The sequence below is a fragment of the Globicephala melas genome, chromosome 12 (assembly GCF_963455315.2).
Source record: "Globicephala melas chromosome 12, mGloMel1.2, whole genome shotgun sequence".
NCBI lineage: Eukaryota > Metazoa > Chordata > Mammalia > Artiodactyla > Delphinidae > Globicephala > Globicephala melas.
Window position 1 is genome coordinate 49,493,133 of NC_083325.1, and position 16,683 is coordinate 49,509,815.

A 16,683-nucleotide genomic window follows, 5' to 3' on the forward strand; every position below is an offset into this window, starting at 1 on the left:
AAAAATTAAACTCTAGCATTCATTTTGTTCCATTTTTAGTGCAACTTAATGTGCTGCCATATCAAGTGGTACAACAGCTGTCTGTGGATATGTCTCCTGATATCTGTGTATGTTTTCTTCATGATAATTTTAGTGGTTACTTATATAAAAGCCAGTACTCTCCTTTGCCACCTTTTAACTTATTTTAAATCTATTTAATTGTGTATCTTTATAATCACATGAAATCCTTTAAAGAACAAAATGGTTTGGGATGGATGGATGGATGAATGGGAGGATGGCTGGGTGAGTGATGGATGGATGGGTAGAAGTCACCCGGGATGAGAGACAATCACAGTCTATTGGAGGTCAGGATAATCTCATAGCTTTGCCATTAATTAGCGGTATAATTGTGGTCAAGCGTAAACACTTAAATTTCTAGCTTCAGTTTCCTGATATGTAAAATAAAGACCTTAGACTAATGATCACTAGTGTCTGGCTCAGTACAAGAAGATATATGACTGCTTGACTAAAACATGATTCCATTTCCTAATATGTTAGATGCCAACAATGAAAGCTTGGATTTTGGAGACATGTTGTTGAAACTATCCATCGTTGGCATTTTACAATTATAAAATGTTTTGGCCTCATTACCAATAAGGATTTTCAGTTCAACCTGTGTGACTAATTAGTCCATTCAGTCACAATAGTTAGACTAAAGATTCATATTGACACAGCTAGAAGCCTAGATTTGCATTGTAAACATCTGTCAGTATTTATTTAATTTGGAAATGGCCAAACCCATTTCAGAAAGGGCTTTGTTCAAAAACAAAACAAACAGAGAGGGAACACATTCAATCACATGCATATTCTAGTTTCCCTTTCAGCATCTCCACATCACTACCAGCATTCTTTGGCGGTCTTACACTCCCAAGTTCTAATTCATGAGAATCCAAGAGAATAGACATTCCAAATCCTCCCTGAAAATTTAAACTTCACTTTAGCTTTTTCTTTGGCCAGCTCTCCTATTTGCTTTGGCTAAAAATGGAAATGCGGTATGAGCATAGAGGTCATTAGTAGCTCAAAGAAAGATAAGAATTTATCTTTTTTTAAAAAGATAAATTTAATTTCAAGCTTCCTGACACCAGGTTTTTATTTTGCAGGTTTACTCTTTTGCATAACTTTGCAAAAATATGTTTTTGTTTCATTAAGCAGGAATTCAGTTCATTTCTTCCTCTCATAATTTCCTTTTTCTGTGGCATTATTTCCATATCCCTATCTTCCCCCTTAGAGTTTTTTCCTGTTAGGATGACCACTATCAAATGCATATGAAAATGCATGTTAGAATGAGTAAGATATTTATGACCTCTTTACATGGTGAGTTTTTCTATCCAACTCACTTGCACTGTTCTGAAACCATTGCATACATTTTAAACAGTTAGTAAAATTCTGAAGAAAATTGAATGGCTTTCAAGTCTGTCTTTTTCCAAGCAGACAGCTGATTTCTGGTCACTTCTTGTAATAACCTAAGGCATCAATTGAGGGGAAAAAAACATTAAAGAAATGTGAAAGCTGGCCGTTTTCAGGGATATTTCAGTTTTGCCCTAAATATTCATGAATGCCAACGTTCAAACATTCAGATTGGGTAAATGAGTTTACAAATGGGTATTTTTTTTGAGCAGGCACTTAACTGTAACACTCAGAATAATAGCACGTCCACCTGCATTCTGCATAAGTGTGTCGTTGGTGAATATTTAATGAAGTAGTAGATATGGGAGCACTGTTAAATTTCAATCAAAATAAGCTATTAGAATTGATTTTGTTATTTGTATTAATGAGTGATTTGTTCTTCTGCTTTAGAATAGAATGGGCACAATAAGTTATTTGCAGGTAAGAATCACGATTTGTGCCTTGTTAGGTAGTGACCATATTTTGTGCCCACCAGAAAATGCTATGGATAGATGAGTGACTGATTTGTTGGTGACTAATTGATCTTCGTATTCTTTGTTACTCGTGCTGGAGCTAAAATTCATCCTTCATGTATTGGATCTCAGTTTATTATTTTTATTTTTATTAGATTAGTGAGCATGGGACTGATATCTTTATGTGGCATCTGCTACTCAGAGAAACAAATGACAAATAAGAACCAAAAGCTTCACTGAGACAATGGAAACTAGCATGGAATCTATGCAAAGTCTCTAAGTTCCTTCTACATTTTTAATAGGATTAACTAAAATTACCATTTTGACGTATTTGTTTAGTGATTTGATTTGATCAAATTGACCCACTGTTTGGGAATTCTATATATGTATTACAACTGGGTTATTTTTTTGCAGTTTTTCCTTTTGGTGAAAATTGTGACTTCCCCACCTCCTAGAAACTTCTTGCCCCATAAGTTATCAGTGCAATGGTTCAGACCTAGCTTGAGGAATTTGTGTCACTAATTGTGAATCCTGGTATTTTTCTTTTTTCAAGAAAACACATCTAGCAATAAATCTGATAAGGAAGACTATCAGATTCAGTGCTGTGAAAGGCAGACGTCAATGTTCTTTCTCTTCCAGAGCAGCTTCATGTAGACAAAAGTATCAGAACAAGTGTCCGTCAATTAGCCAAACATATCACATGTCAGCTAGCACCATACGCCGTCCATCAGTTGTCTCAATCAGCTCAGTATAAATGTCCATCACAGCAGTGAGAGATTAGGCTAAATACTGTTACACGAGTGAGCACCATTGCTTGAGACAATTTTTTTTTTTTTTTTTTTTGCCGTACGCGGGCCTCTCACTGTTGTGGCCTCTCCCGTTGCGGAGCACAGGCTCCGGACGCGCAGGCTCAGCGGCCATGGCTCACGGACCCAGCCGCTCCGCGGCATGTGGGATCTTCCCGGACCGGGGCACGAACCCGTTCCCTGCATTGGCAGGCGGACTCTCAACCACTGCACCACCAGGGAAGCCAGAGACAATTATTTTTTTTTTTTTACATTGTATTTGGATGTATAGCTGGATAGACTGTCGCAGTTTAGAAACAAAGTTTCAATCGAAATTTTAGAGTAAATCAAGAATTTCTTTGTGGGCATCAAATTCATAATGGACATCCGTTTGCACAGTTAGAATATGTTCTTTTTCTCACAAAGCAGATTTTTGCTGGTAGAGTTTTCTTGTGGATCTTTTCATCAGAATTTACCCGTCTTCAGCAAAGCTGTTTACCATGAGGAATAAGGTCTAGGAATGCTAGTCTTAGCAAGGATATAATATTACAGACTAAGTTTATCCATCCTCTCATCCTGTCTTTTTAGCACATAGATATGCAATTGTGCTATATTCAAAAAAGTGAATATGCAGCAAATTCTACCATTAAAGGTGGTGGTGGGGAAAAAGGCTCTCTGTAGAGCAGAAATACAAAGAACAAAAATACATCAGTGTTTCTCTACTTTCTAACCCACCAAGTGGTCTCTGCCTAATAACCCTGGACATTAAAAAAAAACTGGTCTAACTTCTTACTGTACATTAAGGACGTCCTTTCTCCCCCATTCTGATTAAATTTTCCTACCCTATACAAGTTGGTGTTTATCCATATGACATGTGAATTAAGTTTCAGTGCCTTTATTTCCTGAATTGTGTGCAAATCTTTTTTTTCCCCTAAAGGTAAGGAGACCTAAGTAGTTTCAGTAAACATTCTGAACAAGAACAGACGTTTGCCATGAAAATGTCCACACCACTCTGAATTAGGGACGATCAGCATGCACTTTGACCTGTGAGTGGTTGAATGCACAGTTAGGGACCCTCATCTAAATGGACGGTTATGTAAAGCTAATGCTTTTGCTCCATCACTATTCTGTCTCCTTCAGAAGGTCGTCTCTTTTCTGAAAAAGGTTATAAACATCAGAGAAAAGTATACTGAAGAACAGAATTGATTAATGTGACATATTTGAGTTTCTTCAACAGCATGTCATAGGGAGGCAGTTCCAAACACGGTGAATTAAATTTAAATTACACAGCTTTGGCTAGAAAATTGTTTGGTTAATTTAGCCTCTGAAATGAATCCAATAATAAACTGGATTTTAATTTCTGAGAGAAAAATATGAAAACAATGTGTATTCATTTTATCAGGAAAAGTGCATTAAAAACTAAAATATAGTTGTACAATAGGGTCGAATTTGCACAGTGATATTTTTCCTACTGTAAAAGGCTATAGGAGGTACTGTCTATTGTATGACATCTTTTGTTATTTTAGGAACTGTGTTGTGTGAAAGATGACACTGAGAACATTCTCTAACACTTTCTGTTTGCTGTGGAATTGTTTGGAAAGGCTGTTGAATTTAAATATTAGGTCAACTTTTAAAACAAAATTTAACTTTGCAGCCTAAATAACTTAGTCTGCATGAAACACTACACTGAGCTACACGTTTCTAGTCCGTGAATTTCTTTTAGGAAGCAACCTTTATTATTTATATTCGATGTTTGACTTCTCATTCAGAATTTGAACCTAGGCAGCAAAAGATGGAAACTTAGTTCAACAAAGTACCAATAGAGCTACTGTATTTTGACATAAAAGCTAACATGAGATCTAAAGTTAAGAATAATTCACATGTACAACTTCCAGTTTAATGTCTAAAATTATATTATTTATAAATATAGTACAAAAATATTAAATTGGTTTTCCATTCGTGAAACAACAATAATGTTGGTGATATCACAACTTTTATAAATATTTAAAAGGTGGTCCTATTCTAGGTACTTTTCATGTACTAAGTTAATCTTTACAACAACAGTGACTATGCTCTCCATTTTTTTCAGACGAGAAAAAACAAGGTACAGAACGGTTTTTAAGCTTTTAGAGCAGAGTTTCTCAACTTCTGCACTATTGTCGTTTGGGTCAGATCATTCTTTGTTGTGGGAAGGCTGCCACATACGTTTTAGGATTTTTTAGCAGCATCCGTGGTGTCCACTCTTTAGACGCCAATAGGAGCTCACCCACTCCCGCCTCAACCCAGCCGAGACAACTAAAATATCTCCAGACATTGCCAGATGTCTTCCCAGGTGGGGGAGGGGAGAGGGGGCAACATCACTGCCAGGGTGAGAAGAACTAGATTAAAGAACTTATCCACATCCTCCTCCCCCTTTCCACCAAGAACAAAAATTCCTCAAGGAAAATGAAAAATTCTCTTGGAACCATGAAATGAATTTTTTAAAATATGCACTGTGGTTTTCAAAAAAAGGTAGCTTTCCACTTGATGTTGGCTTTTAAAAAACAGATTATCAGCTCTGGGGCGAATTGGAACAATTGACATGCCAGACCTCATAATCCAATAACTTGTTATTATCAAGTCAGTTTGGATGTTATCCTGCAAGTTGTGCTCGTGCCAGAAGGAGGCTGGATTCTTGCCTTTTAAAGCTCACTGTACTGAACGATACCTACGTGACTATCACACCAATTGCTAGTGGCTATCACTGGCATTAACAGTTACAATTCCAGGAAAACTGGTATTTGAACTTCTTTTAAAATGACAGCAGCAAAATAAATTAATTCAGTCTCCCAACTGTGTTAGAGGAATTAAAAGCAGAATAACATGAAACCATCTCAAAATACTATTAAATGCTTGCATTTATTTAAAGTTACGTTTTGAAGCACTAGCATCTGGACAAATTCTTTATTCTTGATTAATTAAAGACCTTGTACTTGAAACATTTTTGAGCCTAATTTTGCCACAAATATGCATCATCCCTTGTCTCCACTTTTCAAAATAGCGCAATTCTCTTAACATTTATATATTTATACTTTACCCCCTGACTATTAGACACTCCCTTAATAAAAGTATATCATATATCTGATTTTTCTTTAATTTAAGACCTTTATTATTGTAATTCTACTTTTAAATAAGGACTTCATCCGTGTTGCAGTTCTGAGTATCATCTAGACAATTATAATCTCCTTAATCCTTAGCCGATGTAATGAGATATTTTCCTTCTTGTACCTTGAATTCTCTCTGTATTTCCTTAGCATTAGCCAAATCTGATGCAAACCTTCACAGTTTCCATGCAATATCTGTGCTGAGTTTATTGCTGCTTATAAGCGGCAGTAAAGAACAACCTTTGATGCTCGTAAACGTGTTGATGATGTGGCTAACTGCTAGGTTTTACACACTCTGCTTTTTATTACAGCGATGGTTATCTTCTTTGCTGTAAGTGCAGTGAAGCAACTAGAATGTCAGAAAGAAAACTGTCACCTCTATCCTATTTGCTGTAGAATATCATCCCCCCAATACACTCTTCATTTATTCTAAAACCTTAATGATGGAAAGGACAATGGGGAAACAATACCTGCTCTCTGAATATGACAAAGATGAGAACTTTGTAATGAGTGTGAAAGCTCACCACAAATTTCAAAAAGTACCTTCAATGGACTATATTTGCTTCCCTTTTTGCATCAGTGAAAGATATTCTCTGTTTAATCTGTGTTTCCTAATAAAGACAAGCTATATCTCAAAGATACATCAAATTCTACCTGGTCATGAATATAAAAGCTTATATAGTTGTTCTGCTTTTAGGAAGCCAAGCACAAGTACTGATGCAAGCCTTGTAGCACTCCAGGGCGGTAATAAATTTCACATCATCGTTTCTGCCAGGCTGCTTTAAACCTCTGTCTGCTCCTGTGTGCGGCTTCCCTGGGCAGTTAAATGGATGGGTTTGTACAAGTTGGCTACCACCATTTCCATATCCTCGTGGAAAATAAGCTAGAATCAAGTTTTCACAAATATGCCAATTCTTCCATGAGGGATCTAAACTAAGTTGAAGAATGTAAGCTCTGTGTCCTCGGGAAGGGAAATAATTGAATTTGGTTTCTCGATCTGTCAGGTGGTGTTTTACTAGTCCACGAGACAAGATGAAAAGATCTATTAGGTCCCTTTAAATTAATCTACCGAATTTGTTTCCTTTACAGACCACAGATGACATCCTTGTGGCCTCAGCGGAGTGTCCCAGCGATGACGAGGACATTGACCCCTGTGAGCCGAGCTCAGGTGGGTTAGGTTAGTCGACTTTTTTTCTTACTTTCTTTACTTTACTGTGAATCTTTGTTGCATGCTATAGTCCCTAGAAGATCTTTGCATTTTTGTCTAGAAGTCCACCCTATGAAAAAATGCCTCATTGTGAGATAAGAGCTCTTAGTTTTTGTGTGTGTGTGTGTGTGTGTGGTACGAGGGCCTCTCACTGCTGTGGCCTCTCCCATTGCGGAGCACAGGCTCCAGACGCGCAGGCTCAGCAGCCATGGCTTACGGGCCCAGCCGCTCCGCAGCATGTGGGATCTTCCCGGACCGGGGCACGAACCCGCGTCCCCTGCATCGACAGGCGGACTCTCAACCACTGCACTACCAGGGAAGCCCAAGAGCTCTCACTTTTTACGTGGGTACATTTCCCCACATTTATTAAAAAAATAATTTTTAAAACAAAACCCACCAAGATGATGTATTCCAGAAAAAGCAGTGGGGGACAGCACACAAGGCTGGTACCTTACTGTTCACATTCCATTAGCTCATTATATAATTTTCAGTATAACCATATACGGGGATCTTCCTTGGGTCACCCATAATAAAATTATAAAGTTAAAAATTGCATTGCATTTTGGAAAATTCTTTGACCTTTCTACTCACAAAAAGTCCCCACCACTCACTCTGCCAGCAAATTATCTTAAGTGATAAATTTCTGAATTTCAGAAGTGAGAGTATTATGGCAATAGTAAAACAAACAGCAGGTACAGTCAGTCCTTGATTCATTTAATAGAGAAATGTTTGAGTCTTCCAGTGTCTCCCTAAAATGCAAGTTGATGTGTTTTAACTGTAGGTGGTGCATAGTTTCTTCTCCTTCTTTGTGATATGGTGTGACTAACACATCAGTACTGCTTTCCTGCAGCCCTGTACCATCAAGCAGTGGCTGTGGACCCTGAAAATGAATGGATCAGAGCCTGGGTTTGATTCCAAATATTCGTAATACCAAGGATTAGGGTCATTTCCATTAGTTTCCTTTGTAAGCAGTGTTTCTTAAAATTCAATAATTGTCTTGTTTAGGTTAACAAAACCATTGAGGTAGATGTGGACTAACCACTATTGGATAACTCATGACCTCTGTAGATGTCACCTATAACCACAGGAGAACTTCATGTCACGGTAAAATAACTAATCTGGGATTCTTGTGAAGAATATCATTCTAATCTACTTGTTCTGATATTTGGATAAAAAATGGTTCAGGATGCATATCTTACATCTCCTTTTGAATATCACTTCCACCCCTGTCCCCCCACTGATTATAGCTACTTACTCTCAGCACTTAGAGCAGCTACTGAGTGCCAGTGAGGAGCAGAAGCTCAGCTGTCATCTCTCAGCAGGAGAAGGTTTGGGAGGTCCATTCTGGTTGTCTTCTCGTGTTTCTTTCCCTCACCTCCATCCCACATATCAAAATTCTCAGCCTCCAGAGCCATCTTTCATACACAGTTATTAGAAGGTGATCTGATACAATCTGATTATCATGCATTCAATTCCTCCAGTTTCTTGATCTCTACACCATTCCCTTTTGGTTGTCTAGACAGATGTGGTCCCTTCATGATACCATCCTGTCAAAATCCTGCTTTTGTTTTCATTGGTATTCTCATTCTCTCTGTGTTAGTCAAAAAGGAAGAAAAAAAAAAAAAAGTTACTGCTTTTTTGTCCATGACATCAGTCCATCTATTTGCCTTCTCCCTCCCTCAAATTTCTCCTTTCCCCATTTCTCCTATTCTCACATGCCCAACCATGACTGTCTCTTTCGTAGCTTCTCTAAGATCTTCCAGCATGGATCATTCATAAATGGAGTCTGGTGTTTGTTATACATTGATATGTGTGTGTGTCTATATTTGTATTTACATTTGCTTTTGTTTTCCCAGTTAACATTGAGAACAGTTGATACTTTTTCAGTTTTTTCCACTCTATTAACACAATGCTGAAAACAATATAGGTTCTTACTAATTATAGTACTGGCTGGTTTTCCTCTGGGCTGAATCCTTCTTTTGCTGTTTGAGTGGAGGCTATCGTCCTCTTTACATAGAGTCCTCACTTTGAGTACCTAGGAACTCCAGTGTAAGAAGTCTAATTGCACTTAAAATTGTCACTTTTTTTTCCTTCTTGAGCACAGTTAAATGATCCAGTTCTTCTAGCCATTGCTTCTAGGTCTTACTAACCATTCCTTATAGACTAGTTTACTGTCTCTCCCTTTCTCTGGGGACGCCGGCCCTAAGCACAGGATGGTGTGGGTGGGGAGAGAGGAGAGAAAGAAAGAGAAAGATTACTTTTTTTTTTTTTTTTTACCATTTTGACATCCTCCTCTCTTTAGTCACCTGACTTTGTTAAATATTATAACACCATGGAAAGTGAGGAGCAGCTTGTTAATAACCACACTCCAGATATCCTTTCTGCCTCTCCTCTTTACTAATTTATCGCTTATCTGAAAGAATCGTGTTTACTTTTCTATTTGTTACTTGTTTATTAACATATAGCTTGCATCCCCGCCACGCAAGAAGAACAGCTCCGTGAAGCCGGAACTCTGTTTGCGTTGTTCCACACAAGACTTGTTGCATGAATTTTAATTTTGTTCCACAGCCCCAAAGTCTGCTGTCTGATATACAAGACACAGCAGCTACTGACCCCATCTGATGACAGCTACAACACTCTTGTACCAAGGCTAGTTTAACTCCTCATCCTCAGTGTTTCTTTCCTTACTCTCTAGTTTTCAATTTGTCAATTCCTCTTAAGGCTTAAACTTCAGATTCTGTTTCTTTAATGGCATCTTCCACTGTAGGCTTTTCTTGTGATCTTACCTCCCCTAGATGGTATCTTGATAGTGTAGTCCATGAATGGTTTCCCTTTCTATATTACATTCTGTAAGCGTGATCTCTTTTCTACATTGGATTTTTCTATCCAATTCCCTATAATTTTTTTTCATGCCCAACTTTAATAATTCATGCAGTGTTGCTCTTTCGGCATAATTGGCTCTGTGTGACAACTTCCTGTGAAATTCTTAGTTCATATGATTTTTTTTTCCTGTTTTCCAACTGTTTTTTTTGCAGTTGAGGAGTCGATTTTTGTTATCCTCTTATAATCTGAATATTGTTTTCTGCTAGGATAGCCCTCCTCTAGGTCTTTGTTTCTTAATGTACTATGTACTTGTTCTCTTAAATAGCTTTTTTCATACTTGCTTTGTGTCTTGAACACAAATATAAAATAACATGATCAAAAATTGCAGTCGCTGATGTTATTAGACTTTGGATACTGTTAGATATATCTCGATAAAAATTATGGTGGATATCAGCAGGTTGTATTTTGGAAAACTGACTTTTTAGGAAAGTAATATATTGGGTTAAATATTTAGAACTGGCTATGCCTACTATACACTTTTGCTACTCCTTAAGCAAGTGAAAGCAGAGATTTTTGTAAAGAGATGCATAATTACTTTTACAGGTAGATTGCCCAAATCTTCTGTGTATTTCACACTAATGTCTCTCAGTCTCCCTGAATATTTACATATGAAGTTTCTCTAATCACCGTGACCCAAAACTCTTCCAAAAATGATTTCTTCTTCTCTGAAAATGTGCTATGCTTATCACTTAGGTGCTTTCCTAAGGCTATTAATGAATCGAACAGGAAAAATCTGGCATCGTCTTGAACACAAGTAAATTAATACCTTTTATGAAGTGCTTGATAAATTTGAATTGCCATTTAATTCCACCCAGATCTCTTAACGAAGAGGGACATTACGTATGTGGTGGGTTGTCAGTTTCACCACTGACTGAATAGTGTTGAGAACTATTGTGCACCCACTGCTCTGTTAAACTCTAGGAGAAAAAATTAGAAACTGCACCTTCAGTCCCATTTTACAAAAGGACATCTTTCATTCTACCCCAGACGCTTTTTCAGCTATTCTTTCTGAGGAACAGGTTCTTTATCTTTGACATTAAAATATCACCTGTTTTTCAGGTGGTTACAAGAATTAAAACTAATATATGTAAGACGTCTACTGCAATGCCTGACATAAAGTAGAGCATAAAAGGTGGCTTTTCTTTTTCCTAATTCGGTTATATAAAAAGGAATATTTTTCCCTTTTACATAATGCTGTTACTTTTCCCGGCTGAACATTGGTGGGCAATCAATGAAACCACTCAGGCCTCCTGATGGGGGCTGTACATGTTGAAACTAGATCAGGAACAACCCCCCGGGTGGGAACACATGGAACCCAATTATACTTGATTCCAGCCACACTGTCCTGTGTGGTTAGCATCAGATGACAATTTCACATTGGTATAAACAGTGTTTTAGAATATGAGAGGGTGGCTGTTCAATTCAGGAGGTCTAATTGAACCCCAACTCTTAGTCGACAGGTGGAAATCAGAAGCAGCCATTGGTAACTAGGTCACAGGCCAACCTTGCCCTAAAACGCCTGGTTTCGGCTGCCTGGACGTGTGACAAAGTGGATGACTTTTCCTTCACACTTGTTCTCAGAAACACTTGCTCCTTCTGTGCTTTTCCCTCAGCCTAGAGACATGGTTGTTAGATTAAATGAATTAATGTATGGAAAGCATGTTACAGAACAAGGCCTTGCTCATGATAAGTGGTACATGAGTGTTCGCTGTTATTACTATGTGTATTATATAAATATACATATTTTCCAAGACTCCTTTTTTCACAGGAACATAAGTTTTTGTAAGACAGACTGCTTTGATTTATTAATAAATTGACAAAATGGCAACACTACAAACCGCTGAAGTTCCACAGTGACCCTTAATCATGTCAGTACATCTTGATTTTGAGGGCTTCTTCTAAATAGATCCTTTTCTCAAAACTCCTGAAGAAATTTGAAAAGGTGTTTTGTATGTTGATATCTGAGACCTAAATGGAGATGATGACCCTCTTTGGTGTGGGAACTTCTGATGAAAAACTAGTTTGTCATTTGTTACAAAGAGAACAGGATCAGCTTCTTGTTTCCCGGGAGCCCTATTTAGGAAGGACAGTTTCCTCTTAGATGTATAATGCTTGGAATAATATGTCTGTTCTCTTTGTGTATGTGTGTGGGCAGGTGGTAGCTAATAGGATATTGGGCCACTCTCAAATCAGTTAAACCTTTGGCAAAGGAGAAAAAGAAAAGCTCTATTAAATAATTAAAAAACTGGTGTAATTATAGGAGAAGGAAAGGAATGTCATTTGGGGGGGCAAGCTCTTAAACATTAGTTGAACCAATGGGGATGAGGTCATCGGTACAGCCCCTCAAAAAATACTGTTAGTTGCGTGTCAGTTGATCAGGGTTCAGGTTACATGAGTAAAGATAGATCACAATAACAACTAATATTTAGTGAAGATCTGTTCTGTGTTCATCATTGTTCTCAGTACTCTGTAAACATTATTCTATTTCATTATTTGGCCAAACTGAAATATTTTCATAGCTGAGGAGATTCAGAGAGATTAAGTTACTTTTTGTAATATGAGAGAGAGAATATGCTCTCTAGTTTAGGAAAAGTGGGGTTTTAATTTCTTGGAATGCAGAAGGTTGTTCTCTTAGAATTCAGGCACCTCACAAATATAGGATTAATTTTTTAAATGTTCATTTAAATAATTTCCATAGCTGGCATAAATTTAAATTTGATGGCAAAAGGTCCATTACATGTATTACTATTCATTAGGCTAAATTTGCTGCCATTACTCTGCAATTTCATGTGGTTTTCCAGTGTGCTATTTTGAGAAAAGATCAAAGGATTTCTATTGAACTGATCCCATTAACCACATTAGGAATAAAGATATGTATATTGAACTCGGTGCATTTTTTAATTAAATAACTAATCACAGTCACTTAAAGGAATATATTACTTATTAGATCATATTTGTAGAGCCTGATTAGAAGATAATTTTGTGCTACATTTAAATTGGGGGTACTTATTATGTAATTATTCAAAAGCGAGTTTAATTAGCCTGTAATAGCCAACACATCGCTGTTAACATGGGGAGTTTTGAGGTGCAGCCAACAAAACAGCAGTAATGAGTGCTCCATTTCTGGAAACACCTAGAGCATCTCCTGAGCAGGGTCAGACCAGAGTCAGCGGCGAGGGCCTAGCTAATCATGTAGGTGCAGGACAGGGCATCTGCAGTTTGGGCTCTGATGGGCTAGGTGGCTTTCAGTGTGTGACATGCTGGTGGAAGAACTGCTTTTTTCCATATTAATTCTCCAGACAACTGGAATAAAAATGAAATGCTGTATGGTTAAAATGGAAGAAAGACATTAGACATCATTTGTACTTTTTCCCGTTTTTCTGAGAACAGTAATGTCAAAACAAAAATTACATTGGACAACATTAAACAGACAAGGGAGATCTATTCAAGAGGATTGCAGTAGAAGGAGCCCAAAATTCAGTCCGAGCTCAATTCACTGTGAAAAACAAAACAAACCAAAACTGGAAGGTTTTTAAGAGCTGGGGTAGAGGGATCATAGACCCTAGACCTTCTGTGTTGGCTGACTGGCTTCACCCAAAGGAAGAATAAACCCTTTCCTTCAAATATCTTCAAGACTGAAGGTAGCTTTATGAGTTGGAGTAACACGTACCCGCTCAAGGTAGGCTCCTATTTTCCCCACAGAAATTGGAAGACGGGGAGCTGTCTTCCTTGAAGGTTATATTTCAAAGCGAGGGCTCCTAAGTCCTTGAGAAAAGTAGTCCTGGGTTATAACACTGAAACGAAGCTTTAAAAATATTTACACGTCAGAGGTAGAGAAGGAATTTGGATTTACCAGTTTTCTAAAGTAAATGCTCTAAGGAAAGGGAGACCAGGGCCCTAGAGGCAGGAAGAAGCCTGTCTAAAGTTTGCCCAAGCCTAAGGTCTTGGTCAGTGAAGGCAGTTCCACCTTTTCAGGCAACTGATTTCCTTTACCAAAATTAGTTCCTACCAGGAGATCAGTAGAAAACAAAATAACAAACAAAAGATGGTTTCCGTTTGTTTTCAGAACACAGCCATTTTTACTTAACGTGAACTATTTTCACCTTTCTATGATTTGATAATTTTTGTTTAACATTATAATGGAGTGAATCATTGTCCCACATTGGAAAAACTTCAAGAGCATTTTGTGAGAATTGTGATATGCAACAGGGAGTGTGTATTAGTTATGATTGTAACTTTGGAGTCAGATAGAACTAGTTCGAGTTGCAGCTCTTCCTGGTCTTGGGGAAGTTCCTTAGCATCCTGTGCCAGTGAACCCATTATCCTAACTTGTAGTGAGGCCCCTCACAAGGCAGACAGATTTCCAGATCTGGGTGGAAAATAGGTATAGTCCCTTTTGCTGTTAAGAGACCCCGGGCTCTATTCACACATGTAAACTAACTGTGCTTGGCCACTTACAGTAATTACTTAGCAAATAAGTGAGTTTGCTGAGTTAGATTAAGCATTTACCTGAAAGTCCACAGGGGCTTCCTTGGTAGTCCAGTGGTTAAGACTCCGCTCTTCCACTTCAGGAGGCATGGGTTAGATCCCTGGTCGGGGAACTAAGATCCCACATGCCACACGGTGCGGTCAAAAAAAATTAAAAAAGAAAAGAAAGTTTGCAAAAAGTGCATGACTGCTAATGCAGAACCGTCCTACAGTAAGTAACAGAAAAAATCTACTCAGTCATGTGTATACCATAAATTTCTAGGCAGCCTACATATACCCAGCCTTAAAATATTAATAACCTTTCACAAGTCCTTATTAGAAAATGCTAAAATACCATAAGAGCCTTTCTGAAACGTGACGTGTCCTGTTGAGCTTTGGAAGGAGACAATGAGATACACTGCCGTGCTTTGAAGTATTCACCAACCTTGAAGGAAGAAATGCGGCATAGCTTTAGAAAAATAAAGGGTAAGTCTACTTCTTATGGAAACATGAAATGCAGGAAGAGTGAAACCATGTTTTCTTGTAATTTGTGTCCAATATCTGCGCTGATAATGAAATCGGTTTCCTGTGGAGTTTTCTTGGCATTTATTAATTACATTTCCTCAGATGGTATCAGAGGTAAAGCAGCATATTCTGAATACTGCACTACAGGGCATGCTGCCCTCGTGAAGAGCCAGTACACTTTCTTTGTTGGTTCACGTGCTTCAGAGACCAGCAAATGCTACAATAGGCTTTAGTCTGCAGGTCTCATCTCACGTCATCTGACTTGTTGGTCAGATCACTTTCATCATTAGTAGCTCCTTACCCACCCTCAGTATTATAAGAAGCCTGGCATTGGTAATAAGAAAGACAAGAGTACTTTATGAAATTACCAGGTTAAAGAAAAGGATGTATTAAAGATGCCAGTAGAGCCAGAAGCCATCAATTAAATTTAAAAATTTAGTAGAAAGAGAAGGAGCAATGTCACCACCTCTCTGAGCATACTAAAATCTTACATTTCATTGACGAGACTTTGGAAAGCAGACCGAGTTCACATCCCAGTTCAGCCACTTGCTGTGTCATCAGAAGCAAAACATTGAACCTCTGTGTACTTGACCTTTTACATCTGCAAAATGACATGAATGATGTTAAATACTCATGATGTTGTTATGCTGAAAGAGACAATTCATGTAAAGCCCTTAGTGTTGAGTCTGCCACCTAGAAACTTTGATGGTATGACTTAGCTTTTATTAGTAGTACCAGCAGATTAACTGAGGAGTCAACCATATTATAAATGGAAATAAACCTATGGCCACAGGCAAGAAGGGGAAATGTTAGTAATTGGCACTGTGGCATCTACAATAGAAAGCTTTTTAAACTCTTTCTGAATTCTAGCAGCATCAAACTTTTCTCAGTAGCCACTATGAAACTAGTAAGACAAGAGCAGTGCTTCAGTTGGATGAATGTAGGTTGCTAGGATGGGAAGAGGGCACATGTCATCTGCTATTCTTAGTTTTGGAGGAAAACAATGCAGGTCGCTGCCCCACAGAGCTTTTGAGAGAAGGAATGATTCGCTTTCCTGCGTGCTATTATAATCGGCTTGCTCTGCCTCCTAAAATATTCGGAACGCTCGGGGCTGCATGACTTAACCAGGCAGAGCCGCCACACCCCTTCCCCCAATGATGGATGGCATTTCTTCCGTATTTCCCAATTCTAGGCTGGACATGCCTCCTTCTAATGGGCTCAGTGGGGAAGCTGTCTCATCTTTCACCTGAGCTATTGCACTTTCACCAAAAAGAATGTGACTTTCCCCAACAAAAGAAAACCGAGACAGCAATAGCTTCACAACAGGAGTACAAAGATGATCACCCAAAGTGAGGAGACCCAGTTTCAAATCAGGAAAACCGCATGCTGCCCTGTTACCCAGAATGACCTGCACTTACATAAACACTATACAGAAACTCGGGGCAAGAGGCAGTGCCCCTAGGACCCAGCATACAGCTCTGCTACAGAGACTCTACTGTGAATTTCATCCAGAGTAGAACATGGAATTCCAGATCAGGGAAGGAAGGAGGCCGAGAAGAAATGACCTAACAATTTTAGAAAGAAAACCTAATCAAAAGAGTTGTTATTTCCATGATAATAAGCCCTTCTGTCAGGTATTACCAAAGAGTGGTCTTAGATGATTGATTTCTTAATACCTAAAAACATAAAGTCTCATAATAAAATTCTGAAAGAAGGAGAAATTTAATTCCCTCCAACCACGGGAGCCAGAGAGCACAGATCCATAAAGATAGAAT

General features: G+C 38.2%; 1 protein-coding gene across 28 annotated transcripts in view; it reads left to right on the plus strand.

The window, feature by feature from the left end:
- The window catches only part of NRXN1 (neurexin 1), a 1,122,745-nt gene that overhangs the window by 1,089,694 nt on the left and 16,368 nt on the right, over positions 1 to 16,683 (plus strand). For 18 of the 28 annotated variants that reach the window (XM_060309978.1, XM_060309991.1, XM_060309984.1 and 15 more), the window contains one exon: positions 6,916 to 7,003. In XM_060309978.1, the coding sequence (XP_060165961.1) occupies positions 6,916 to 7,003 (88 nt within the window). The remainder of the gene's footprint in view (positions 1 to 6,915; positions 7,004 to 16,683) is intronic. The other 10 variants (XM_060309980.1, XM_060309992.1, XM_060309989.1 and 7 more) reach the window with 1 other exon arrangement.